The 26761-nt window shown below is 42.1% G+C and overlaps 2 protein-coding genes across 2 annotated transcripts in view; one reads left to right on the top strand and one right to left on the bottom strand.

Annotated features, from left to right (window-relative positions):
- The window catches only part of ECD (ecdysoneless cell cycle regulator), a 29726-nt gene extending 18527 nt beyond the window's left edge, over positions 1 to 11199 (top strand). Inside the window, exons 8-14 of the mRNA XM_082268460.1 lie at positions 452 to 577; positions 3072 to 3157; positions 3896 to 4002; positions 5000 to 5186; positions 5618 to 5685; positions 7098 to 7303; positions 10935 to 11199. Coding sequence (XP_082124586.1) covers positions 452 to 577; positions 3072 to 3157; positions 3896 to 4002; positions 5000 to 5186; positions 5618 to 5685; positions 7098 to 7303; positions 10935 to 11177 — 1023 coding nt within the window. The 3' untranslated portion in view covers positions 11178 to 11199. The remainder of the gene's footprint in view (positions 1 to 451; positions 578 to 3071; positions 3158 to 3895; positions 4003 to 4999; positions 5187 to 5617; positions 5686 to 7097; positions 7304 to 10934) is intronic.
- A 4646-nt stretch (positions 11200 to 15845) lies between these two features.
- The window catches only part of NUDT13 (nudix hydrolase 13), an 83865-nt gene continuing 72949 nt past the window's right edge, over positions 15846 to 26761 (bottom strand). The window contains exons 7-9 of the mRNA XM_082269280.1: positions 25184 to 25295; positions 23146 to 23294; positions 15846 to 16217 (exon numbers count right to left, since the gene is read on the bottom strand). Of these exons, the coding sequence (XP_082125406.1) occupies positions 16017 to 16217; positions 23146 to 23294; positions 25184 to 25295 (462 nt within the window). The 3' untranslated portion in view covers positions 15846 to 16016. The remainder of the gene's footprint in view (positions 16218 to 23145; positions 23295 to 25183; positions 25296 to 26761) is intronic.

Below are 26761 nucleotides of genomic sequence, written 5' to 3' on the forward strand. Positions count from 1 at the left end.
ACTCCAAAGGCTCTGACTTATCCAGACATGTTCTGGAGTCAGTGGAGGAAGAGGAGGATCTGTGCATGCAAGATCAAACAGCCTTTTTACACAATGCAGAGGATTAATCCCTTAGGTTTCACAGTGAGTAGAACAAGCATGCTTCATGCATATATAGACTGATTTTACTGTTGTGGGTTTAGTAACACTTTAAGCCTAGTACACATGGACCGAATGTCGGGCTCTGCCTAGGCTCTGTTCTATCATCAGATGGATTGGGGACAGTAAAAGAAGGGGAGGGTCAGAGAAGACCGGATCAAAAAACATTTTTACTTTTTTGACTTTATGGTTGTGTGTTTAGTAACACTTTCAATTTAAATTCTAGGTTATAACACTACAAAATGTAAAATTCTAAGAGGTGAATACTTATGCAAAGAATGGTGTAATGTTATTCTACCTCTTTCATGTTTAGGCACACGGCTTTGAGATTCTGTGTTCAAAATGTACTGCATCACCAATGAAGGATACAAAACAGCCCTGTAAGAGCCCACTGTGGACTGGATTCCTGAATTCTTTGAAAAGTAATGATTTCTTCAAGGTATATTTTAGGAGTTTGTTGTATGGGTTTATGGTGATATTTTTCCAAGAAATGCTTGACTTGTAGGAAATGTATGTGTGTTTGTTGTTTTGTTTTTTAAAGGAATGTAAATGGAATTTATATGTGTATATGGGGCAGCCATGTTTACTTCACTAGTTCTCCTTCAGGCTAAGTTCACATGTAGGCGTTTTGGGGCGTTTTTCAGTTCTAAGGATAAGCTCAAAAAACGCCCAACAAGACAAATCCTATTCATTTCAATGGCCCCTGTTCACATCTGAGCCTTTCCGAAGCCTTGAGCCAAATGATGCTCCAAAAAGTACATGAGCTTCTTTTTTGGGCAGATTACAAGTGTTTTTGTTAGATGTCAATGCTTTCCTCCAAACACCTGCAAAAAAAACGCTTGTAAAACGTTTGTAAAAACGCCTATAAAATAGCAACGCCTAGATGTGAACGTAGCCTTATGCCTCACGTTTATTGGATTTTTACATAACCCTCTATAGCTAAATGCTGTTTTTTGTTTGTTTACTTGTTTATTTTGTATAGAGTAGGCATTGGATAGAACCTTGGACAAGTCTTTTTTTGTTGTTGTTGTGTTTGTTTTTTCCTGGGGAGCTTCACCTTCTTGGTTTGTTCGGGTGACCATTGATTTTAAATGGCAAACATGTCATGGTTGATCCTGAAACAGGAGGTGAAGGGAAATGTTGCAAGATTTTCGAGAGATTTCTTCTGACTCCCTGTTGTGTCTCTGGGGCAGTAAGTGAGGGGAAATCTCCCCGGTGGTACACTACAAAAAAAAAAAAAAAAAACGTTGTGGTTTACCTATTCCCTGCTCCATTCAAAACTAAAAATGAAAACGGTTTGGACTACAAATCTATCCTAATAATAAGGGCCCTTCCTTTAGTAGTTATTTCTCTACCTCCTTCCTGTCTGTCTGACCCTGTGGTTATCTCTCTCCCCAACTATTCCCCTCTATTGTGCATTCCTGTCCTGGCCATAATCTGATAGAATGTGGCCAGTAACATATTTTGTTAAATCCACATTTTTCCTCATTTGCCTCATTCATCCACAAACCCACAGAGCAATACCAACTCAGGACTAATGCAGCAGGGAGGCTGGGAGCACCAACGCCAAGGTGGGGAGAGAGCGGAGTTTTCTATGTATAGGTGAAAGGACAAATGTGAAGGGCAGCCAGGAGTCACAGGTTCCTATGACATCTCGTCTTCCCCCACACCTCCTTCTTCTTCCCAGCTCCTGGAAATCCAGGCCCCTGCACATCTTCCCCTGCTGCCTCACAGATCCTCCCTCCCTATCCTATTCTTCACAGCACCTCCTCAACCACAACTAGCAGCTCATCACTCCCTGCCTACCAAACATCCCCCTCAAAACAAAAACTCCATCTATAAGCAGATCCTTCTACAGCCTACACCTTGCCACTGGCACTTTGACTCACAGCACCCCCTCCTCCCCAGCCGCTATAATGTCCAAAGATGGCAGATATCCCTCATCTGCCCCCTTCACTAGCCCAGCCACAACATACTGCCCATCATCAAATGCTCCACACTCCTCTTTTACTGTAACTACACTACTCTGCTGCATATGATACCTGTCTTTATACCCTCACATACTGCTTGCTGTCATACGCTTTGTGCTACTCTTCTGCACATACTGAATAAAGTCGTACCATTTACACTGCTCTTGCATGAACTGCCCACTGTGTTACTTTCTACATGCCTATTCTGCACATACTGCTCACTGCCATACCCTCCACATTTCTGTCCTACACATACTGCCTGCTGTAATTTTTCTCCTCCCCAGTTCCCTCTGTCATATCCTCAACATTCCTCTACTGTACATACTACCCAATGGTATACCATCCTTTACTCCTATTCAAGTATTAGCCACCATCATACCCACCACACTCATATCCTGCACACACTGCCCTGTGCCATACATACTGCCTGCTCTAATAGCCACTGTACTCCCTCCATGTACAAACTGCCCTCAGTCACTCAATTTCTACATGTGCTGCCCTCCATCATGCCCTTTGCACGCCTCTCCTGCACATTCTTCCCTGCACCATACCAATGCCACTTCTCTCCTGCAGTTTCTGCCCAATTTCAAACAATCCTTTACTACTGTCTCACTCCTTTCCTGCACCTCTTATTATACCCAACTCTGTCTATTTGGAACCGGCACACTTTTTTGCTGGTACACTTCAACAAAATAAAAATCACGAAAAACCAGTGTGTCAAAATGTAAAATGCACATAAAAGATAACTTTAGGGTTGACACCGCAATAGTATCTCCTAATCATGCTACGTCCCAAAAAATACTTGTCAGATGTATTTTATATGTCATTGGTAACATGGTAGTATTGCATGGTTATGTGTTTAAAACAGAAGTTGTAAGGTTTTACAGCGTATTACCATCCAGACTTTCAATAGAAAATGTTGCTGGTGGTGATACTTGATATTCGCTGTCTTTGTAAATTTAGGGTGAAATGGAGGGGTCTGCAGGATATTGTGAGCTTCTGAAGAAAGCAGAAATCTATTTCCAGCAATCGTTATTTAAACCTAGCAGGTAATTCTATCTAACTGTCTGTCTGTCTATCTATCTATCTATCTATCTATTTATCTATCTATCTATCTATCTATCTATCTATCTATCTATCTATCTATCTATCTATCTATCTATCTATCTATCTATCTATCTATCTATCAGATTTGAGACTATATCATTTTTTTCATGATAAGCCTTTATTTACCTATTTATACCTCTTAAAATAAGATGTTCTTTATATAATAGTAGGATTGGTACCTCATTTTTGATCAGTTCCTACAAACACACATACATACCACAGGTGTGCATCTGCTCTTCTGCAATGTAATTGATAGCTGGAGCATTGGTATGTCCCACTACCCCCACTCTAATATTATTAACTCTGCTGAGTTTGGTTTACAATACAAAGCAAGTAGTCCTTCTATGGACAGACTTTCTCAAAGGCTTCTGAAAAATAAGCCCTGCACGGGAGACTGTATATGTTAAGCTTTTTAAGCTAAGCAAAAGATAAGATTTACATCTGCATTATAGATCCTTATGGTTTAGCAAGTATAAACACACACATTACTATTGGTCAGCATGTCAGTCCATCATAGCGATGATCCAACAGGAATTGGGGTGGTACTTAAACTGCTAGCTCTGACACTAATTAGAAGTGAACACACGATTAAACACAAGATTTTATGTATCAAGTTGTATTATGTGTAAATATTGGAATGGTGTAAATCTTCATTCAGTATGTACTTCTTAATCTCATAGTTCAGTAATGAATAGCACCGGTGAAGAAGTTCTGAGCTTGCTTAATACACTCTCTGTGAACATAGAAAAGATGAAGAAAGAGGAGGCCAGCCTTCCACTAGATGACGGTACATTGCAATGCCTTTTTGTTTTTACAAAGAAAAATGTTAGTATTTAGGATTTGTTAACTCTCACCTCTGTAGTCCCCTACCATTGTGGTAACTACAGCATTGTTGGCTAGACATATTATATAATTCACTGTTTTTGCTTCTTGAACACTCTGCATCACCACAGCCCCCTGGGGTAGCTGGGTCCTCAATATCCAGCTTGCAATGGACAGGAGTGCATTCAATGGGATTTTGAGCTCCCAGCCCTGCAGGAAGATGACAGTGATGTCCCCTGTGCCTCCCATATGTGTAGCAGGCTGACTGTCGGTTGGACAGAACTTTTAACTAGTGATCGACCGACATCGGTTTTTCGTTGCCGATACTGATATTTTGGCAAATGCATATCGGTATCGGCCAATATTTTTGTACACTTAAAAGCATTTAAAACGCCAAGTTTGGCTATTTTGAATGCTGTCATTTTTTTTAAATCTGGCGCCAGACAGTACCCGGAAGTGAAGTCACTTATGACATCACTTCCGGGTTTTTGCATGGAGACCCAATCAGAGCCGAATGCGGCTTTGATCGGGTCTTCGACAGCCGTGCAGGCTGGTTGCCCAGGTCTCCCGGTGGGTCGGGAGACCCTGGCAAGCCGCGGATGGAGGGGGGACATCCCCTCCCACTCCTTGTAATGACAGCTGAGCAGCTTCTCAGCCGCATCGGTTGTCATTACAAGACAGCCAACTGTTGGCTATGGACGCCGGAACCGGGGTGATGCCTCTAGCTGCAGGCATCACTCCGGTACAAGCACTTTCCCGAAATATCGGCATTATCGGTAACCTCCGGGGCCGATTCCATTATATCGGGAAAAGTGCATCACAGCCCCCGATATATCGGCTTTGTCGATCCCTACTTTTAACCATTATCGATTCACTGTTAGTGTACAGGTATGCATTTAGTCATATTTATACTTGTTCTGCATTGTGCCACTTTGAACTATATTTTGCTTATTTTGTTGAAGATGACAGCTGGTTGGACATTTCGCCAGAAAAGTTGGAACAGATCTTACAGAATGCTGCAGGTTCAAAGGAAACTCTGCTCCCAACAACCTCAGACAGTGCCCACAATTACAACTTGGTTGAAGTAACAGATAGCATGAAGGCTTTTATTTCCAAGGTGTCATCACATGAAGGAGCAGAGGTGCCCTGGTATGTGTATAATATATATTGTGTTTTTGCTTTCTTGGACAGCAGCACTGAGTGTCCTGAAAATTACCATAGTCTCAGACTTTTAGCTGCAAATGGGGATGGAATGATCTCAAGCAGAGTGCTCCTACAAAGTGCCTCAACCAAAAAACAATATAGATTTGTAGAGCATGCACTGAAGGATCTTATATAATGATCTGCTGCTTGAAGGAAGAATTACTGAGCCAAAGGAATGTAGCTTATCTTGGGTTACTCTGTTCCAGCAACTGACACTGCATTATCTTACAAAAATAAAACCGATTCCTAAAAAGAAAAGGTTTAACTTTTTAGCACTGCAAATTGTAATTTCTTTAGATTTTATTATTCTTGGAGGCTGTACCATTCATTTTATGACAACCACAATGTTTTCTTATGTTTGCTCCTTACTAATCCAGGTTTCCTTCTGAAGCACCAATCACATTTGATGTTGACTCATTTACAAGTGCCCTGGAAAAAATACTTGGTAAGTATTTATGACTTACTGTTGCATTGTGTAAAGTAAACCCATTGTTAACATTCGTGTTTCACAACAACAAGACAAACTAGTGCTTCTGGGCTCTATCGTGTGACTTAAAGCGGAGTTCCACCCAAAAGTGAAACTTCTGCTTTAAATACTCTCGACCCCCTGACATGCCACATTTGGCATGTCATTTTTTTTTGGGGGGGGGGGGGGGGGAGCCGGTACTTAGATTTGATAGGTACCCGCTCCCACTTCCGCTCGGGCCGCGTAGGCGGCTTGAGCGGAAGTGCTCCTCTCCCCCTCCCTCCCTGCAATCTTCTGGGACACATCACAGGTCCCAGAAGATTGCCTGGCCATGCGCGACTCGCGCATGTGCAATGTGCACTTGGCTGTGAAGCCGCAAGCTGTCGCAGCTGGGTGCCCACACTAGGGATGCCAGCACCGCCGAGAGGATTGAGGCATTGGGAGGACGCATTGCTGGATCGTGGGACAGGTGAGTGTGTGTTTATTAAAAGTCAGCTGCTGACTTTTAATAAACACAAAAGTGAGTGGAACCACGCTTTATGGCCAAACTCCAGCATCATTTTTCTTTTCTTTTTTTTGTTGTTTTTGTTTTTAGTTTAGTTAGCATTGATCAGACTTAGGAAGAAAGGAAATGTTCTGTCAATCTTTTATTGCTGCAGGTGACCTTTTTGATGAGATTTTATCTTATTTCTTGCATCTGACTGCCTGACAGAACTAAATAAAATGGGGGGGGGGGGTTGGTGCACAGGCAGTAATATTAACCTGACATTGTTTTTAAGTCTTCTCTATTTTACTGAAAGATTGCATTTTGTTAAAATCTGTGCCCCGGCTGGGGAGATTTCCCATAACTGCCAGTGCTTATAGGAAGTGAGGGGAAATCCTCCCAACAGGTATACAGACTAAAATTATAACCTGACAGGGGTCTATGTTCTCCTTATCTGTTTAAAAAAAAAATATATAGACTGGAGTTGGGCTTTAATGTCTAGATGGTGTCTGAGTTTTTCATTAGAGAATCCTTGGCACAGTCCCACAATTTATTCACGTTTGATCTGATGCTCCATGGTACACTGGAGTGCCACAAGAATTTTGAACTTTTGTTGCAAGATGTGTGCATCATCACTTGTTGGCAGCTTCTAATTTGGATACGTGGAAGAGGGTTTGGACCATATTTTATCAATTGTTCATTTTGACTTGGTTAGGTTTATGATAGTTTCATTTTAAGCCAGCAACATTTCCATGTATAGATTTTAAAAGCTAGATATCCCAAATAACAATACATTTTTAGAGTCTGTTACTTTTCATCCAAATATAATAAATTTGTTTGGCAGTCAGCTTTGATTTCATGTATATTTGACTTGTTTTTCTAAATCTTTTCATGCATTTTCATACAGGTCCAAGTCCAGAAGAGCTGGATTCTGATGATCTAGAGTCTGAGGAGGATTTTGACCTGCTAGAAAGTGATGAGGACATAGATGGCAATGAAGATTCACCCCTGGGTGCAGACACTCTGAAAAGCTTGCATTCCTATATGGATGTATTGGACAGAGAACTGGCACACACCAACATTGGCAAGAGTTTCGCCAAGAAGAAAAATGAGGTGAGACATTTATTAGTAACAAGGAACATGGTTACATATTTTTGCGTTCCATTTATAAGAGGACACAAGTATAATGATAAAGCTTGTTATGTACCTGCTTCCTGGTTCTTTAAAGTGGAAGCTGCTACTGCTGCTGTTTTTTTGAAGGTTCAGACTGCGTGTCCCAATCTTTTTTCCTCCCAGCTTTTAGCCACTGACCTGGAATAAGCACATTCATATCAGGTGCTGAACACCGGATTTACACATCTTGGTTTAGCTCAGTACTCGAAGTAGAAAAGTAAGAACCAGGATTAGAGCTACTCATTTCACACATAAGGCAGCAATACCAGCTCCTATCCTGACACATACTCCCTTTTTTTTTTTAATTACAAATTACTATTTATTTATTTAGCACTATGAAGCTCTGGCATTTATTTTTTAGTACTTAACCTTTTGCTGAACATATATTTGCGGCAGCAAGAAAGGTGTACTTTAATATGCCGCAACATATGCATCCATGGCTGCTTGAGGTTGTGAGCTGAGAGCATGCTCTTAGCATACTGACCAAGCTGCCAATGGGACAGGCTGCTGATCATGTGATCATTGTGAGGCACAATCACAGAAGCCAAGTGATACAGAAGCTGTGCTGCCTCTCAGGTATTTAAGCCCACCTAAAGAACTGCCAGAAGGCGGCATTAAAAAGTTAAAGTAAATAGAATTTTGCTGCTCCTAACCAAAATACTTGCTTATGATGGTTACCTAGTATGGATTGGCATAAAGCTATAAGGTCCACTCTAACCACTACAGCTCTCCCACCTGTACACTCCTTATGGACCAGAGCAATTTTTGTATTTCTGCTTTTGGCCTATATTTTTGGTCCTAATGTTGCAATTAATTTAGCTGGCTATACATGGATCGAAATTTTGCTGGTTTAGCAAGGACCAGATTAATTTCAGTCTGTGTATGGGCAGACTGGTTATACAAAAGTCAATCTATGGATCAACTTGTGTACAACTAGCCAGTCATGTTTTTCCTGAGCAATTAGGGCCGTTGGCTATAACTGGCAACACTGATCATTGTATTATGACAGCAGGGAAGGCTCCTCACTGTCATATTACAATACCACAGCGGGAAGGATTCCCTTACCTTGAATGTGTGGGTGGGAGAATCAAATCATTTTCTTTAGTGCAATGTATAGGCTGCCTAAAGTGGTTCTAATGGCAGATGTTTTTTTTTTATCTGAATGCATTCTATGTAGTCAGATAAAAAACCTTCTGTGTGCAGCAGCCCCCCTCAGCGCCCCCTAATACTTACCTGAGTTCCATCCTGATCCAGTGATGTTGCACGACAGCCAGGACTCAGCCTCCTCATTGGCTGAGACAGCAGCAGGCAGCATTGGCTCCTTCTGCTGTCAATCAAAGTCAGTGAGCCAATGAGGAGCGAGAGGGGTGGGGCTGAATCAGGGCTCCATGTCTGAATGAACACACAGAGAGCAGCGGCTCGGCTCGGGTGCCCCCATAGTAAGCTGCTTGCTGTGGGGGGACTCAACAGGAGGAAGAGAAGAAGAGGAGGATTGGGGCTGCTCAGTGCAAAAATAAGCAGAACAGGTCCTCTTTAATGTGATATCTGGCTGTTGGGAGGAAGCGGGGTAAGACGATCCAGGCCTCCAAGGCCATAGTCGAGTGGGGGCCATCTTGCCCTCACTCGACTTCCTGCCTGGGACATGGATGGACTGGATAGTTTTCCCCGCTACCGACGGTTCCGGTAAGCGGGGAAAATGATAGGGAATAAAAGTGATCCTGCAGGGAATCCGCCGCTGAGACCACTTTTATGTGAAAGACGACTGCCCGCCCTGTAAAAAAACACCAGGATAGCTGCCATAACACTGGTATTTCACATCAAAGTACCGACATAAAGCTGTGGGGGGCGGTCCTGAATTGGTTAAAGGATATCTATGGTCAAAATTAAAAAAAAAAGAAAATCATTGTAAATTCATTTCCACATTGTTTTTCAATTATTTCTAGTCTGCTCCTATTTAAAGTATAACTAAAGCATTTTTTTTTTTAGTTGAGAGGTATTAGAACACCTGTAAGGTTTTTTATTGCTACCTGTGCCCCCATTAGGAATATTCACCCTCTCCGATAGTCCTCATTACCATTATTGCTAAAAGTGAAAGCAAACCACAAATTTTGGGCTGTCACCAGAAGAGGAATAGAGGGGGAAATCTTCCAATAGGGACACTAGTGCTGGTGAACTCTGGTGAGAACAAGGGATGGGACATTTCCCCAACAGGACAAGACTTTTGCTTTTAATTATGCTTTTGATCTCAGTGATCAGGAAACTTGTGACGATCCCACACATTTACTTCTTTAAGTTCTGTGACACGTATTCACTATGCCCTGTGAGTAGGCACTGCTGTGTCAGAATTCACAAGGCATGTCTTCTAAACTACAGAGGTGCTGAGAGGAGGAGTTTCAGGAGGCGGAGTCAGTAAAGGAATCACTGCTTGCAGGTAAAAATGTACCATGGGATATGTAGTCTTTAAAAATTGAAAGTAAACCGCAAAGGAAGAATTCTGCTGTTTGTATGGAAAGTGATGGCCAGCAGACAGGCAGCATTTACAACATGAAAGGACATTTTTCAAGTAAGCTTATTTTAGATTGTCATAATTACCTATTGTTTGTATTGCGATTACAGTGATGATGTTAGAAAATGAAAGTGTATGCTGTGACTGTAGATCTCCTTGAGCTAATGTCATATGCTGATCAAAGGTCATCCCTTTAAATGAACCAAGGTAATTGCAGCATAGCAACAATGATTTTGGTACACCGTAGTTCTTATTGACACTGTTCTCCAAGTGTCAGTTTAAAGTGGTTCTAAAGCCTCAATTTTTTTTTTGTCTTGAAAATTATAAACACATCATATTTACCTGCTTTGTGCAATGGTTTTGCACAGAGCAGCCCCTATCCTCCTCTTCCTGGATCCCCTGCCTGCACTTCTGGCCCCCTCCCCTTGCGTGCTCTCTCCCAAGCCTACCCCCCCCCCCCCCCGTGTGTCTATGGGACACACACAGCATGGTTCAGTCCCCCCTGTCCCTCCTCGATGGCTGTGATGGACAGCAACGGAAGCCAATGGCTCCCACTGCTATGTTTCAGGTAATGAGGAAAGAGAATCCCCGCGGAGAGCCTTGGCTCTTCTTATTACTGGGTCAAGCTGATGTAAATATAAGGGGACCTGCACAAGGTTTTTTTTACCATGCATGAAGGTAAAAAAAAAACCTTCAGCCCATTTAGAACCTCTTTAAACAGCTGCAGCCCCTTCTTTGATATATAGCAGGTTGCAGCAGGGATTTGCCAATAATTGTGGCCAGGGAGCAGGGCAATACCACACATGCCCTAAGGATTTAAATGTAGGGTTTTTTTAGGGCTTGTGCAGTATGTCCTTAATTCACAACTATTTAGTAGAACCATAGCAAGACACATGCTAAAGGAGTTAGTAGCAGCAAAGGCCGTAGTCAAACATTTCAAAATTGGCAATACAGTTAGTAACTTCTTTGACCTATACCTTTATTCATGGATAAATATCAATGGTATTTTATGGCTTTTGGAGATTATAGGCTCCTCACTAATCACAAATGTTTGTCTCTGTACAGCATTCAGCATCACATCCTAAGCTCCAGCAAGGCAACGATGATAGCTCTGAAGAAGAGGAATGCCCAGAAGAGTCGGGTTTGGCTCCTGTAGATATGGACCTGAATCTAGTGACCAATATCCTTGAATCATACAGTTCCCAGTCTGGATTGGCTGGGCCAGCTTCCAATTTATTACAAAGTATGGGAGTACACCTGCCTGACAACACTGACCAGGAGACATTTGATAATGCTTCTAGGCACTGAGCACATAGGCTCCTATTTATTCAGACTTCTTCACATTTACTGTGTTGCTCGAAAGCCATCTGTGGCAACTCGCATATAAAAAAAGACTAAATACCATAGACAATATTATATATTGATCAGTGGAGTCTATTTTTGAGCCAGAAGGAAGTAGCTGGTCGTTAAATTTTTTTTACAAGGAGTGCTTTGAGAATAAAAATGGCAAATATTGCCTAAATGCTTCGAAAAATGCTTAACTCACTCCTGGGATTTACACAGTCCAGCCACAATGTACAACCATATGGATGACACCACTTACAGTTAAGGAATTCAGTGAGGTCCTGACACTGCTGACTGGGCAGTGAAAGAGCCGCTACAGACCAATGAGGTCATTGCCCTACTTTCTCCTCCTTTTGTGATGTTCCTTATTAAGACATATTCATGCAGCATACTTGATTGGCTCCCAGTCCTGCCTGTCCCTCTCCCTGTCAAGGTGCTGCTGCATACATTTAAAGAGGCTAATATCAAGTCAAATTCAGATATGTACTTTAGATAGGTTAAAACATAGTAAATTAGCTCCTTATTTTAGAATTCTTCGCTACATTAGTTGAGTATCTTTTGCATCTGCCTATAGTTCAGCTTTAATAGGCTTTAACATTAGTTCAAGTGGTGATGTTAGATAGATAGTTGCTATAAGCACCTTTTTAAAGACCTAGAGATGTCACATATAGCAGTTCGTTTAGGGCTTGTGAAGTAAGGCAAATGCAGCCTAGTTTTTGGTGCATTCAGCTTGCAATTAAAATCCATTTTAGATGCTTCTGAGCTTCTTTAGATGTGCTGCAAACCTCCTGCTACGGTGCTTTTGCATTCCTGTTGATTTGCAAAGAAAAGTAGTTTTTGATGCAGCTCTTAACGTGTCCTAGAGCGTGGCTCACAAATGACATAATGTTCCTATTCCCCTAGCTATACCAACATACAGAATTTTACTGGTCATGGTTAGAAAGCCAGCATCTCCTATGGACATGTACTTGGCACCCACTTATCCACCTCCAGCTTATGACTGATATGGAAGCACTTAATCCTGACTGGCTAGAAATCAATCACAGTTTTAGCTAGGGCCTTAAAGGGAATCATGCCGTGCAGTTAGCTAGATAACTGTGTTAATTGCCAGCCAGGATAGTATAGCATAACATCATATTACCAAAGCACATACCAAACAAGCATGTGATGAGTGCACAAATTAGGGCTGGAAAATCTCAGCAAATTTAAAAAATCTGAATAGTTCCTTTATGGGGTTTATTTTGTGATAAACTGAGCATCCCCAGGAAATGCATATTCATATTATATGAGAAAACTGTTTTGTGATCTATGACAACCATTCAGAGCCTGGTCTGTGATGACACCTGGAATCTGATTTTTTGGGTTACACAGATATCAGACATGATACAGGACATCCTTTAGGGCTTTTAGATGATTCCTGGTTCTCTCTACCCTTGTATGAAGACAAAACAATGTCATACTTTATATGTGAAAACTTTTCTGTTTTTTAATATTTTCAAAAAAAAAAATCTATTTCCATGTCAAAAGTAATGTAACTTGGTTGTTTTTCAATATTTTATAGCAAACTAAATAAAATCTAACGTAAACATGAAAGTTCATGCTTGCATTGTCCTCTGCTTATCATAGTCTAAATATAACATTTAATAGAGGTTTCCAGTCATTGTCTGCCTGACTCCACATGACCAAATACAAAACTTTATTCAATATCCTTTCTATGCAGAGTAAGGATTTAAAGCCTATGTGAATGGGCATGCGTTTGCTTTGCACAGATTTTGGATTGCTATACTAGTCAATTGGACTAAAAAACCCACTTGAAGCACATCAACTGCAGATTCAATGCATCTGTCAGTGAATTCTGTATGATCTCCAATGCTTATCAAATTGACACCATCAACACATACCCTTATTAAAGAGCTTGGCATCATTTTCAACATTACTCTATAGCAGCCAATAGCATCTAGGCTTTCACTCTGATACTTTCAGCTTTGAATTTAGTTACTAATGGTGACAAGGATAATCTTTGTTGATTTCATTATTTACACCTGTGATTTAATCAAACCTAACCTGTGTACACAAATCTGGCTAGCCATACACAGCTTGAAATGCAATTGGCTGAAGAATCGAGCCGTGGATGGCCCTGCCAGAACCATCTGGCTCAACAAAAATGTACTTAAAAAAAATGATCAGTCAAATCTTAATTGCATCCTATTAGATGTAATAATTGTTCAAGTATTTAGGCAGCCCCAAGTGTCGTGGCTACTTTAATACCACAGCTGGCAGTGGAGATTCCTCCATCCACACTATTTGGCATGGATAGCGGAATCAAATTCTGCAGGTTTAATAGGAGAAATCTAAATGTAAATGGCTGGTCTTAGGTGATATACAAGGTAATCAATGCAGTCACTTTTTACATCTGATTACCCAAAAGCCACTGCAAGCTTGACAAAATAGTGACCTTGACAGTGACCACATCAGAATGTGTGTGTATCGTTTGTAAAATAAAAAAAAAAAAAATAACACGTTCATTTTTTTAGTAATATTGCATTTATTTTAATTAGAAACATTTTTGTTCAGTCCATTTTAACCAGTTTCTTTATTACATCATGGTCCCATGAAACTTCAGGAAGAAACATTATTTATAAAAGGAAAACAAATTCTATTAATTTGTCCAGAGCACCAAAATGTACCAGAATGGTATAGGATCAGTCCACTCATAGGTGACATTTCAGTTTTTGGTAGTTGCTGTAGAGTATGATCACCAAACCGGTCCTTACATCTATCAATGGTGAGATCTCTAAAAGTGATTGGACAGATCTGCATACTTGGATAAGCTATTACAGGAGGATCCCAGTCTCCTTGTTGGACTTTTCAATTCCTACACTGGAGAGTTTAAAAAGAGAAGTGAGAACATCCAAGGTAGAGGTGAACACCTAAAATGCCAAAATGGGCAAGGAGAAAGTTGGAAAGCATTTTAAGAAGATCTCATCACCAGGATCTCAATGGATATAATAATATGAAATATATATATATATATATATATATAAATAAGCAGTCCAAGTCATACCACCCAACTCTACCTATAACGGCAAATAAGTCCTATTCAGATGGACTATCCCTATGCTGGAGTTTGCCCTGAAAATTGAACAGTAGGCCTAAAATTCTCCCAGAACTTAAAACTACTGAGGTAGTGTCAGTTTTGCAATTATCAAGCATTAAAAGGCAGGCAAAACAAAAGATTTTTTGATCAGGCTCTATTTTTTTTCCCAGTAAACTAAATCTTAACTCCATTAAAGCATCTAAAATTTTTGGTGAAACACAAGTGTAAATTGACTTACCTACTGAATAATTTGTAATTATGTTGTGACCTACTGTATTTTACCCTGCCAGGCAGAATAAAATAACAAGATCCCTGACTTCCATTGCAGTTAAAAAATACAGCTTGGACTTAGACCAACAGTCCCCCACTCTGGTATTTGGACAGTGGAGAAATATTGCTGTACTGTCTCTGCTCTTCTTGTGTTATCCCCCCCCCCCAGTTTTGCAGTGACGACACTGTGCACTGCAGCAAAGCTTGAATGAATGCCAGGGGCCCTTCTTAGAGGAAGCTGATGAAGGGAACATTTCAGGGATCTATGACATGTATTTGAGATAAAATGATAATTATGAATCCATAGCTGTGTGAATTTAATTTCAATATGTGCCCCTGGGGTTCAGCTTTGATTAGCTATTGTTCTATCACTTACATTCAGGAAGATCATATTTCTTACAGTCAAAGGTGACGACTACTGATATACAGTATGTAAGGCATGTAAGCAACCCATGTAACATCATGTCTAAATTGCAATTCCACTATTTAACACAAATGATCAGACCAATCCATCCTCTGTGTGTGTACTGATGTAGACATGTATGATCATACTGTTCTAAATACTATGCTAGCCTGTTCAGGGTTAGCATAGCATTTACGCACATAATGCCTCCTTATTCTATTAATATCCAGCACATATGATCGACTGATCATGGGGGATAACTAATCAGAGTAATAGCTGCCTGCTCTGCTCTGCACATTCACCAAGATGAAGAGGGGAATTGCCATCATCCTTTCTGGCTGGTCCCTACCTTGAACTTGTACATACCCGAAGTATAACTTCAGAAAAGGAGTGCTGTGTATGGTAATGCTGCATCATCCCCCTGTAAATTAAGTGTAGGCTGTTATAGCAAGTGCACAGAGGTAACCATTTGTCTTGAGTTCCTTGTTGCAGAGACTGATGGAAGCCAACATTCTCATTATAAAAGTGAAAACTAACTAAATGTTATTATATACTTATGATATAAAATTCCATCCTGCAAATGCAGTATAAAATAGAATTAAGAAGTTATAATTAGTTAAAAAAGTTATAAAATAAATAGTCCCAAGTCAGAAGACAGTTGTAATACTGGCAGACCAACCATATACCCTTTCGGTCTGAAATAAACCAACTTTGGTTACTAGATAGATATGGCTGGTATTAGAATACCAGGTGCTGCTATTGCTATAATTAATATAGATTGGGCGATATTTAAATATTTGTATTTCCCACTGCTTTCCATCAGGTATTGAATAACTTACTATAAAAATACCAATCCATGTGCGTGCACATATGTACTAAGCTAGAAAATATACAATTGCACTTATGGAGTTGATCATTTATCTGTACTGCATGTCATTCCTCGACCATCGTTTTTAATATTGGCATCATTGCACTGACAGAGCTGGCACTTTCAAAGTATAAGTGGAGCACCGACTTCTGATTGTCCTGTGTTTTACTTTATTTTCAATTGTGTCTTCTGTTCTTGCACCCACTCCTGGATCAGATGATGAGCAATGGCAAACCTCGGTGGTACCCATACTGGCATGGAGCCATCTGCCATTTTTGAAGGCATCATTTTCACTTGCAGAGCTTCAATCACTTCATCCAAGCTGAACCACCTGGCATCTTTCAACTCGGCTTTGTTGATATTGAGCTGTACGAGAGACATTTGTAAGCAAGATTCAGCAGAGAAAATCTTCCCACTTAGCATACAAATTCACTTTTATAAAAATAGCTGTCTCTGCATTTTTCATGTATATGTAAAGTAACTCCATCCCAATTTCCTTTATCATTTTACCTAGAGCTAGGAAGACTTTAAATCTTTGTTATACTTTTATTTTGCAGCAAAAATTATTCCCCCCTAGTATTCAGTAGGTAGCACCGCCGCCAAATGCAACCTTTTTAATTGAATGTGGCTGTACCACAACTACCCTGCAACTACAGTATCTCACAAAAGTGAGTACACCCCTCACATTTTTGTAAATATTTTATATCTTTTCATGTGACAACACTGAAGAAATTACACTTTGCTACAATGTAAAGAAGTGAGTGTACAGCTTGTATAACAGTGTAAATTTGCTGTCCCCTCAAAATAACTCAACACACAGCCATTAATGTCTAAACCACTGGTAATAAAAAGTGAGTACGCCCCTAAGTGATTTTCCGTTCCCGGTGTCATGTGACTCCTTAATGTTACAAGGTCTCAGGTGTCAATGGGGAGCAGCTGTGTTAAATTTGGTGTTATCACTCTCACTCTCTCATACTGGTCACTGGAAGTTCAACATGGCACCTCATGGCAAAGAACTCTCTGAGGATCTGAAAAAAAGAATTGTTGCTCTATATATAGATGGCCTAGGCCAGTGATGGCGAACCTTGGCACCTCAGATCTTTTGGAACTACATTTACCGTGATGCTCAACTACACTACAAAGTGCATGAGCATCATGGGAAATGTAGTTCCAAAACATCTGGGATGCCAAGTTCGCCATCACTGGCCTACGCTACAAGAAGATTGCCAAGACCCTGAAACTGAGCTGCAGCACAGTGGCCAAGACCATAGGAGTGGTTTACCAGGACAGGTTCCACTCAGAACAGGCCTCGCCATGGTCAACCAAAGAAGTTGAATGCATGTGCTCAGCATCCTATCCAGAGGTTGTTTTTGGGAAATAGATGTATGAGTGCTGCCAGTGCCTGTCAGTGCTCAGACCATACACCGCGCACTACATCAAACTGGTCTGCCGGGCTGTTGTCCCAGAAGGAAGCCTCTTCTAACGATGATGCACAAGAAAGCCTGCAAACAGTTTACTGAAGACAAGCTGACTAAGGACATGGATTACTGGAATCATGTCCTGTGGTCTGATGAGACCAAGATAAACTTATTTGGTTCAGATGGTGTCAAGCGTGTGTGGGGGCAACCAGGTGAGGAGTACAAAGACAAGTGTTTCTTGCCTACAGTCAAGCATGGTAGTGAGAGTGTCATGGTCTGGGGCTGCATGACTGCTGCTGGCACTGGGGACCTACAGTTCATTGATGGAACCATGAATGCCAACACTTACTGTGACATACTGAAGCAGAGCATGATCCTCTCCCTTCAGAGACAGGGCTGTAGGGCAGTATTCCAATATGATAACGACCCCAAACACACCTGTAAGATGACTACTGCCTTGCTAAAGAAGCTGAGGGTAAAGATGATGGACTGGCCAAGCATGTGTGAAGACCTAAGCCCTATTGAGCATCTGTGGGGCATCTTCAAATGGAAGGTGGAGGAGCGCAAGGTCTCTAACATCCACCAGCTCCGTGATGTCTTCATGGAGGAGTGAAAAAGGACTCCAGTGGCAACCTGTGAAGCTCTGGTGAACTCCATGCCCAAGAGGGTTAAGGCAGTGCTGGAGAATAATGGTGGCCACACAAAATTTTGACACTTTAGGCCTGATTTGGACATTTTCGCTTAGGGGTGTACTCACTTTTGTTGCCAATGGTTTAGACATTAATGGCTGTGTGTAGAGTTATTTTGAGGGGACAGCAAATTTACACTGTTATACAAGCTGTACCCTCACTACTTTACATTGTAGCAAAGTGTCATTTCTTCAATGTTGTCACATTAAAAGATATAATAAAGTATTTACAAAAATGTTAGGGGTGTACTCACTTTTCTGAGATACTGTATGTGCATTGAAGGCGCGGTGGTGTGGCAGTTAGGGGCTTAAAACAGGCATGGAGGAGGCAGCACAGCACCACATGTAAAACGCCCCTGAAAAGAGATCTGACTATAAATCACTTTTCTGAGAAGAAGCAGTGACAGTCACATGTGCAAACGTAGCTTTATTGTTGCCATGCTGTGGCTATAGTAATGGACATTTTCATCTTAATTAAATCTGCCATTTTTCTTTGCATTGCAGTAATGCACAAACATTAATGCTTTTGTTTAGAGGATAAGTTCACCTTTGGGAACATCTTACTTGTACCACCGGTTTTTAGGGTGGAACATGTAACATGTTCCCAATGCTGCAGCCGGTGACCGATTCCCCCCCCCCCCCTCCGTGACAGAAGTTACCTGTACTATCTGTCAGTTTTTTAAATCAGTTCTGCATGGCCCAAAGTTCTGCAATACTTTACAGGTTCCAAAAAAAAATGCACATTTTTCAACCTGCAAAAAAAATGTGCATTTATTTTTTTAAAGTGAATTTATCCTTTAATAGGATTGAGGGCTAAACAGGAGAGTAACAAAAAGTATGAGGAGGTTTGCTTGGTCCACCAACAATGAACATCAATCTCCCTTCCTGTTCTCTCGGTCCTTCTGTCCACTGAGAACCAGTCTGGATGTTCAACCATTCATAAGGCTCAATGGTAATAGTGTTAGCACAAACTGATGCAAATGACTCCAAACACATTTGAGATCACACAAATGGTGCCAATGGTACAATGAGGTTGCTTTTCTAAAGGCAAATAGGCTTTTCACATGCAACAGGGAATTTGCCCAATAACTTAGTGGATGTGGTGAAATTTCACTTTGCAGAGAATACCCAATCATGCAATTAAAAAAATATTTGATTTTTGACTAACCGTAAAATCCATTTCTCTATTGTTCATTGACTGACACAGCTCCTGATCTTCTTAACCATTGGTTATACTGCCCCCTACAGGAGTAGGACAATAGGCAGGAAAAAGCATGACTAGGACTATGGGCAGTCCCAGGAGTCTACACCCACGCTCAGCTATAGGCACTAAGTTTTGTTACAAGCAGTGTCAGAAGAAAGCGACTCCACAGAGGGGTAGGTGCTGTGTCCATCAATGAACATCAGAGAAATGGATTTTACGGTAAGTCAAGAATCCCATTTTGTCTTTCGTTCATTGACGGACACAGCTCCTGATTCTTTTTAACCATTGGGATGTCCCAAAGCAGTGTCAAACATGAGGGGTGGGAAACAGCAGATAAAAAATTCCCAAGGCTAACCATAGCCAACCATGGAGGTAACATGGAGGTAACATGGAGCTCAACCATAAACAACTAGAGCTCACCTGAAAAAAATCAGTACACCCTCAAAGATGACCAGGTCCTCTAAACAGCAGCCAGGCAAAAACCTTGTGGCCAAAAGAAGCACCCGCAGATGCCAACACATCCACTTTACAAAAAACTGTGTGAAAGTGTGCACCGAAGACCAGGTGGCTGTCTTACAAACCTGCATCACTGGCGCTGGATGACTGAAAGCCTAGGAGACACTAAGCACCCTAGAAGATTGCACCTTAACCTTCAGCTCCCTGTTGATAATCCGGGTAGCAGGGCCATCTTCTCCCTCGACGCTGCCAAGGCTTTTGACAGTGTCGAGTGGCAATATCTTTGGGTGGTGCTGGATCGCTTTGGCCTGGGTTCTGAGTTTATTTCCTGGGTTAAGTTACTTTATGCTGGACCTACGGCTCGCATCAGGATTAATGGTACCCTCTCTGACTCCTTCTCTTTGCACCGGGGGACTAGACAGGGATGCCCTCTCTCCCCATTGCTGTTCGCACTGGCGATTGAGCCCCTGGCGATTATCATTAGAGACTCCCCCTCTATAGTGGGGTTTCGCCGTGGAGACAGGGAAGATAAAATCTCCCTTTACGCGGATGATGCCCTCCTGTATCTGGGGGATCTTGGGAATTCCCTGCAGGAGGTCATGTCCCTCATTACGAGATTTGGCGCATTTTCTGGCTTTGCCATAAACTGGGACAAATCGGTTTTACTCCCCTTGGACCCCCTTCCGTCTACTATGCCACTTGCTGCCTCTCAACTACAGGTGGTCTCCACCTTCCGCTATCTGGGTGTGTTGGTCTCAGATAACCCGATAGATTATGTCTCCCTCAACCTTAAACCCCTCCTCCTCCGTTTCCGTACTAAATGTGCTAGCTGGTGTAAACTTCCCCTTACAGTTACGGGTAGGGTCAATTTGATCAAAATGATCTGGGCTCCTCAGCTGCTCTACATCCTTCATAACTCCCCGATGTGGATACCTCGATACTGGTTTGATATAATAGACTCCCAATTTAGGGCCCTTATATGGCGGGGTGGGGTGGCCCGATTGAAACTTACTACTCTGCAATATCCCAAAGATAGGGGTGGACGCCCCCACGCCCAGATGTACTTTTTTGCATCACAGTTGCAGCACTTCACGGGTTGGGATCTTCCTTCTTGCGTGGATCCCTCCCGGGCCTTGCTTACACTGTCTGCATCTGACTACACTTCCTTCTCCTTAATGGAACTGGGGTTTCCTGAATTCCCCCCCCCCCCCCCCACTGTCCTACCTCCCACCTTCTGACTAAACTGTGGAAAGCGGTAAAGCAGAATCTGGGCCTCTCTGGTTTTTTTGCCCGTACCCCTCTGTGGAACAACCGTTCCTATGGGGAGGTCGCTAGGTTGGGTTCTTTCCCTGGGTGGATCCGGGCTGGGGTGAAATATTTTTCTCAGGTATGTGGCCCTGCTATTAAGCCCTGGTCTCGATTCCAGGCTGATTTCCCACAACTGGGTAATTGCCGCTATCAATATATGCGCATGTCGCATGCGCTACAAAGTCAGAACCGCCACACCCCTCTGCGATTGATTAGTTCTCCATTCCTGGAATCTATTTTTAGAGACGGTGAGAAACGGGGTATAATCTCTAGAATATACGTTACATTGTTGTCTTCCCTGCAGGACCCCTCCCTGCTTCCCTGTAGGGCGAAGTGGGAGGGGGATCTGGGCCCCATTGATGGGGATCGTTGGGAGCAGATACTTGAAGCCGGGCCATTGGTCTCTGTCTCCGCTAGCCATAAACTGTCCCATTTATTTGTACTGCACCGCACTTATAGGCCCCCGGCACAACGCATGGGGTAGGAGGTCCTCACCTCTCTGTCCCAAATGTAATTTACATACAGGTGACTTTATTCACATGCTTTGAAGATGCCCCAAACTGGTACGATACTGGCAATTCGTAGTATCCACTATTAATCGTGTATACCAAGTTCAACTTCAGTTGGATCCACTGGTGTGCTTGCTGGGCGGCCTGGATGAGACGCTATACCACCTACACGTTCTTGTTGCCCTCCTTCGACTTCTCTACTTAGCTAAAAAACTGATTGCTAGAGTGTGGATATCTTCCAGGCCTCCTGCGGGTGCCCAATGGATCCAATCTGTCAACTCTATTCTGATACGTGAAAAACACACCTATTGTCATAGAAAAACTCCTCTTAAGTTTGAGAAAATCTGGGGCCCCTGGCTGTCTTCTCCGGAGGTGGCTCCGCCTCAACTGGTTCTTAATCGCTTGCTTATGTAGATATTGGTATGCTTTTGGCAGCTGGTATGTTCATGACAACACGTGTTTAGTTGTTTTTCCTGTTTTTTTTTTTCCCCCTCCCCCTCCCCCCTTAAATTTTTATTTTTTTTTCTTTCCTTATGTTCTGTTTTCTTTTGGGGATGCGCATGGAGCAACAATGAGGTTCCTGTGCTTTCACTAAAGCACAATTTGCACTGATTAACATTGTATTTTTGTATCCTCTGTGATTATGTATGCTGTCTGTGTATTTCTTGTACAGTGTTTTGTTGTCCTGTGCCATTCCTAAATAAAGTTCTTTTTCTGATTAAAAAAAAGAAGAGTGCACCTTGACAGGGAAAGGAGGAACCCGACACTTGATGCAATAGGCCTGAACCATCGTCTGATCCATCTGGAAATGGTGGCAAAAGAAGCGGACAACCCTTTGTAAGGTCTGTCTGTGAGCACAAATAGAGAGTCTGACTTCCTAAAAGACTCAGTAGCTGTCAGGTACCCTGACTAGGCAGAAAAAAACTGAGTGCCTATAGCTGAGAGTGGGTGTATACCCCCTGGGACTGCCCCATAGGCGTAGTCAAGCTTTTTCCTGCCTAGTGTCCTACTCCTGTAGGGAGCAGTATAACCAATGGTTAAGAAGAATCAGGAGCTGTGTCCATCAATGAACGAAAGAGAAATAGCATTTTCTCCTGCACATGATTTGAAGATAGAAGTCACTAAAATTTTCACCTCCTTCACTAATCCCTGGGGCATATCCAGGGCAAAGTGAACAGCCTATTTGCCTTTAGTAAATCAACCCCAATGAGTGACAGAGAGTGGTGACGAAGGCAGGCCATAGATTAATCAATTTTCTTTCCTTCCATCACGGGTGTAAGGAAAAAGCAATCGCTAAATTTCCCCATCGACACAGTCAGTGTTGATGGGAGAATGCCTCCCGCAGTGCTATTGAATTTTGCCGGCTTGGGGGGTGTGGAGAGCCTTCCCAGCTGGCAGAATGCAAGGATTACTGCTAGCGGCTATACTAGCTGGCATTAAATCGCATGAAGAAAAAACCGACAGGATGGTTGTACCCAAGTCGATCAATGGATCGATTTGGGTACAATCAGCCTGCCCATACATGGATTTGTCCGGGCCCTGCTGAACCGGCTGAATATCAATCCATGTATGGTGGATTTAGTAGAAAATTCTGTTGATGAATGCTTTGTAGGCTCAGATTGCATGTCAGCCTATGGTTAGAACAGCACTGGTCCAGCAAGAAATGTGCTTATTGTAATACTGGTAGAAATGTGAGGACAGTGTTATTCACCTTGTCATTTTTTACTGTAGTCTGACATGCTATCATCAGGGAACTGTTAGGGAATGGCCAATGCTGAGATCCAGAATATCGAAGAGAGTCAACTTCTAACCCAACTTCTTCTGCTACTTCTCTTCGAATAGTCTCCTCCAGTGTCTCACCTTCAATGTAAAAAATAAAAAGAATAATTTAATTAGTGGTCCCTCATGTATTTTAAAGAGCAATTTCAAATTCAAAGTTCCAGGCATGTTAAAGTCTGAGGTGGCTGTGAGAAACTTAGTCATGAAAATATTTTTTACATTAGACTTTCTATATGTGGGTGGATATAAGGAGTGAGCTGCTGTGTTTGGAGCCTTTCCTTCATTACAAAGCAAGGGTTCCCAAATCACACTATTGCTAAAAAAAGGAATGATGTGGACTGGTATGTTTATAACAGTGTATAAATGAAAAAAGATTATAGGGGTAACCTGTGATCCCTGCATTGATTTCATTGTTGAAGCCAATAGAGCAGGAGCTTTGATCTCCAGTGAGAGCTGAGAGAACCACTGCTCTTGGGCACAGCGCTGGATCAAGATAGAGCTTAGGTAAGTACAGGTGTATTTCTTAAAATTAGAATATCATCAAAAAATGAATTTATTTCAGTAATTCAATACAAAAATTGAGTCAACAGCATGTGTTCCCTTAGGGGTAATAAGCAGCCAATAGAGCAGACACTGATCCCCAGTAAATCCACAGGCACATGAAAATACAAGAAGATCTAAGCACTCTCTGTTTTCACCATACAAACTTTATTAAAAAGGACGATTGGCTACTTACACATAAAAAAGACAAATAAAGCTCATAACACATGAAAAGTGAGACCCATTTCACAGGATGGCAGCGGGTGAGGTCATCCAAGTCTAACTCCTCCCCCCTCGCGTTATGTCCAATTGGACTTCATCAGCGGGGTGGAGCTACAACCTTACCTGACCTATCTTATAAGACAGCCGTTGCTATAAAATCAACGCTGAAGACATGCGACTGGAGAGTGCACAGCAACCGGATACACTGACTATTAAAACATACACACTCTATATGTAATTGTCAGCAATGATTTCAATGAAGACAACTACACAGACCTAGTAAAATAAATAGAAAGAACACAGGAAAAAACTGAGTAGGGGATTGCATATAATATCTTCTCACTCACCAATGGTAATTGAAAAATGGGACCTGCCCACACTGCCAAAAGTACCAATACCTGGTTTAATGATCATGGTATCACTGTGCTTGATTGGGCAGCAAACTCGCCTGACCCATAACACCATAGTCTGTGGGGTATTGTCAAGAGGAAGATGGGAGACACCAGACTTAACAATGCAGATGAGCTGAAAGCAACCTGGGCTTTCTTAACACCTCAGCAGTGCCACAGGCTGATCGCCTCCATGCCACGCTGCATTGATGCAGTAAATTATGCAAAAAGGAGCCCTGATCAAGTAGTGAGTGCCTACTATACTGTACATAGAAATACTTTTCGGTAAGCCAACATTTCTTTATTAAAAACCTTTTTTTTTATCGGTCCTATTTAAAATTCTAATTTTCTGAGATACTGAATTTTGAGTTTCCACTAGCTGTAAGCCATAAACTACAAGAAAGTAATGCTTGAAATATATCACTCTGTGTGTAAGGCATTTATATAATATAATTGAGTTTCACTTTCTGAATTGAATTACTGAAATAAATTAATATTGATGATATTCTAATTTTTAGGGTTGGGTAAGCTGAGAATGCGTTAAGGTAAAAAGAAAAAAAAGTATGCCTTTAGAGCCACTTTAAATAGGATATACTGAGAAATTGTATTTTTATTCAAATAACCGCTAGGACGAGCATTAGTAAATCTACACATGATACACAATCAAATATGCAACAACAAGTAAAAATGTGGAATCCTTGTCAAACAGTTCTATTGAATAAATGTTTCAATACTAGCGTATAGCGTGATTGTTCAATACACTATTGTCCTCTGCGGAATCACACTATTTAGCTCATGTTGTTTAAATAAATTCTTTACCAATTTCACAGAAGCCTGCCAGAGCTGTGTACATCCCAGGTGGGAAGGTCTCCTGGTGAGCAAGCAAGCAACGGTTTCCACAAGTCACTAGGGTGATGACTACTGGAGACATCTAAAACACAATGAAATGCAAAGTCAGTCCTTCCCCTAAACTACATTGGAAATTTGTAATCGCTCAACCACACTAATACATCTCCTGCCATTGACTTTCATCATTTGCTGAGCGAGTAGCAGTTATGAGATATTGTATAGCTTACACCATAGCTATTGATTGCTACTGATTATTCCCAGGCAGTATGAAGAACACATCAGTGCTGTTTAGCCATGGCCAGGGGCTGACTGGTAACTTTTAGCCCAGGGGGCTAGTACAACCCAGAGGCCCATGGTGCAGCGACTCTGCCCCCCCCCCCCTTTTCACTCCCCCTCTGTCCCCCAACCACCATCCCAGACTGAAGCTCTGCTCCAGGTACTCTCTGCTCACCGGGTGGGTCAGGCCAGGGGCTGTAGGGGGGATCCGGGGCAGCTCATTTAGGGGAGAAGAGGATCCAGGTACTGGGGGGGGGGGGTGGGATGGTATTCAGCCTTGGGTACCCAGAGAACAATAATTCAACAGCACGCCTGCCACGCTGTGACCAAATTGTGTATTTTGTAATTTGCGCTAACATGGGGAGTGGCTTAAAACGGGACCATACTCTCTGTGTACACAGTAACATATGGCTTAGTCACTGTACTCAAAAAATGTGCTTCAAAACTATGCTACAAGCAGGAGTATAACGGACATGTACAAACTTCAACACATTGATTTGTAAAGTATGAAACTCTATTATTACATATACCTTTCTGCACAAAGCCTACCGTGAAGAAAAAACTGAATTTTTGTAAAATCTTACCTGTAAAATTCCTTTCTCTGAGTCCTCCGACAGTCGCCGCCTCCTCTAAGTCATCACTGTTGGGTATTGACTTCCACTCTATAGGAATAGCTAGGCATATAGACTTAGTCCAAAGACAAAAAGCATTAGCATATACACACCCATGGGGGCTGTCCCATCTGGTCAATACCCCCCCTGCATCACCACTCCCAGCTTAGTTTGGTAGCATAGCAGTAGGTAACAAGAACCCCAAAAGAGGGGCGGGGGCGGCGACTGTCGGAGGACTCAGAGAAAGGAATTTTACAGGTAAGATTTTACAAAAATTCAGTTTTCTCTTACGTCCTCCGACAGTCGCCGCCTCCTCACTGTTGGGATGTCCCAAAGCAGTATAGACATGAGGGGTGGCAAACGCAACCGTAGAAAAGGCAACGCAGTACCCACATCAGAGAAAAGAATCTTACATGCACCGTAAGAGAACCTTCTGGGCAAAAGAAAACAATGCTCAACAGGAGCAACAGCCCAGGAAAGCAAATGCCAACAGCCAGGGACCCAGAAAAAACACAAGGGTCCATCATGGCACTGCCGCACTGAGAACCCAAAGGAAGCATCAGCTGATGCCAGAACGTCTACTTTGTAGAATTTTGAAAAAGTGTGCACCGACGACCAAGTCGCAGCCTTGCACACCTGGGCCACCGAGGCCCGATGCCAA

This window comes from Pelophylax lessonae (genome assembly GCF_965119305.1).
Source record: "Pelophylax lessonae genome assembly, chromosome: 9".
NCBI lineage: Eukaryota > Metazoa > Chordata > Amphibia > Anura > Ranidae > Pelophylax > Pelophylax lessonae.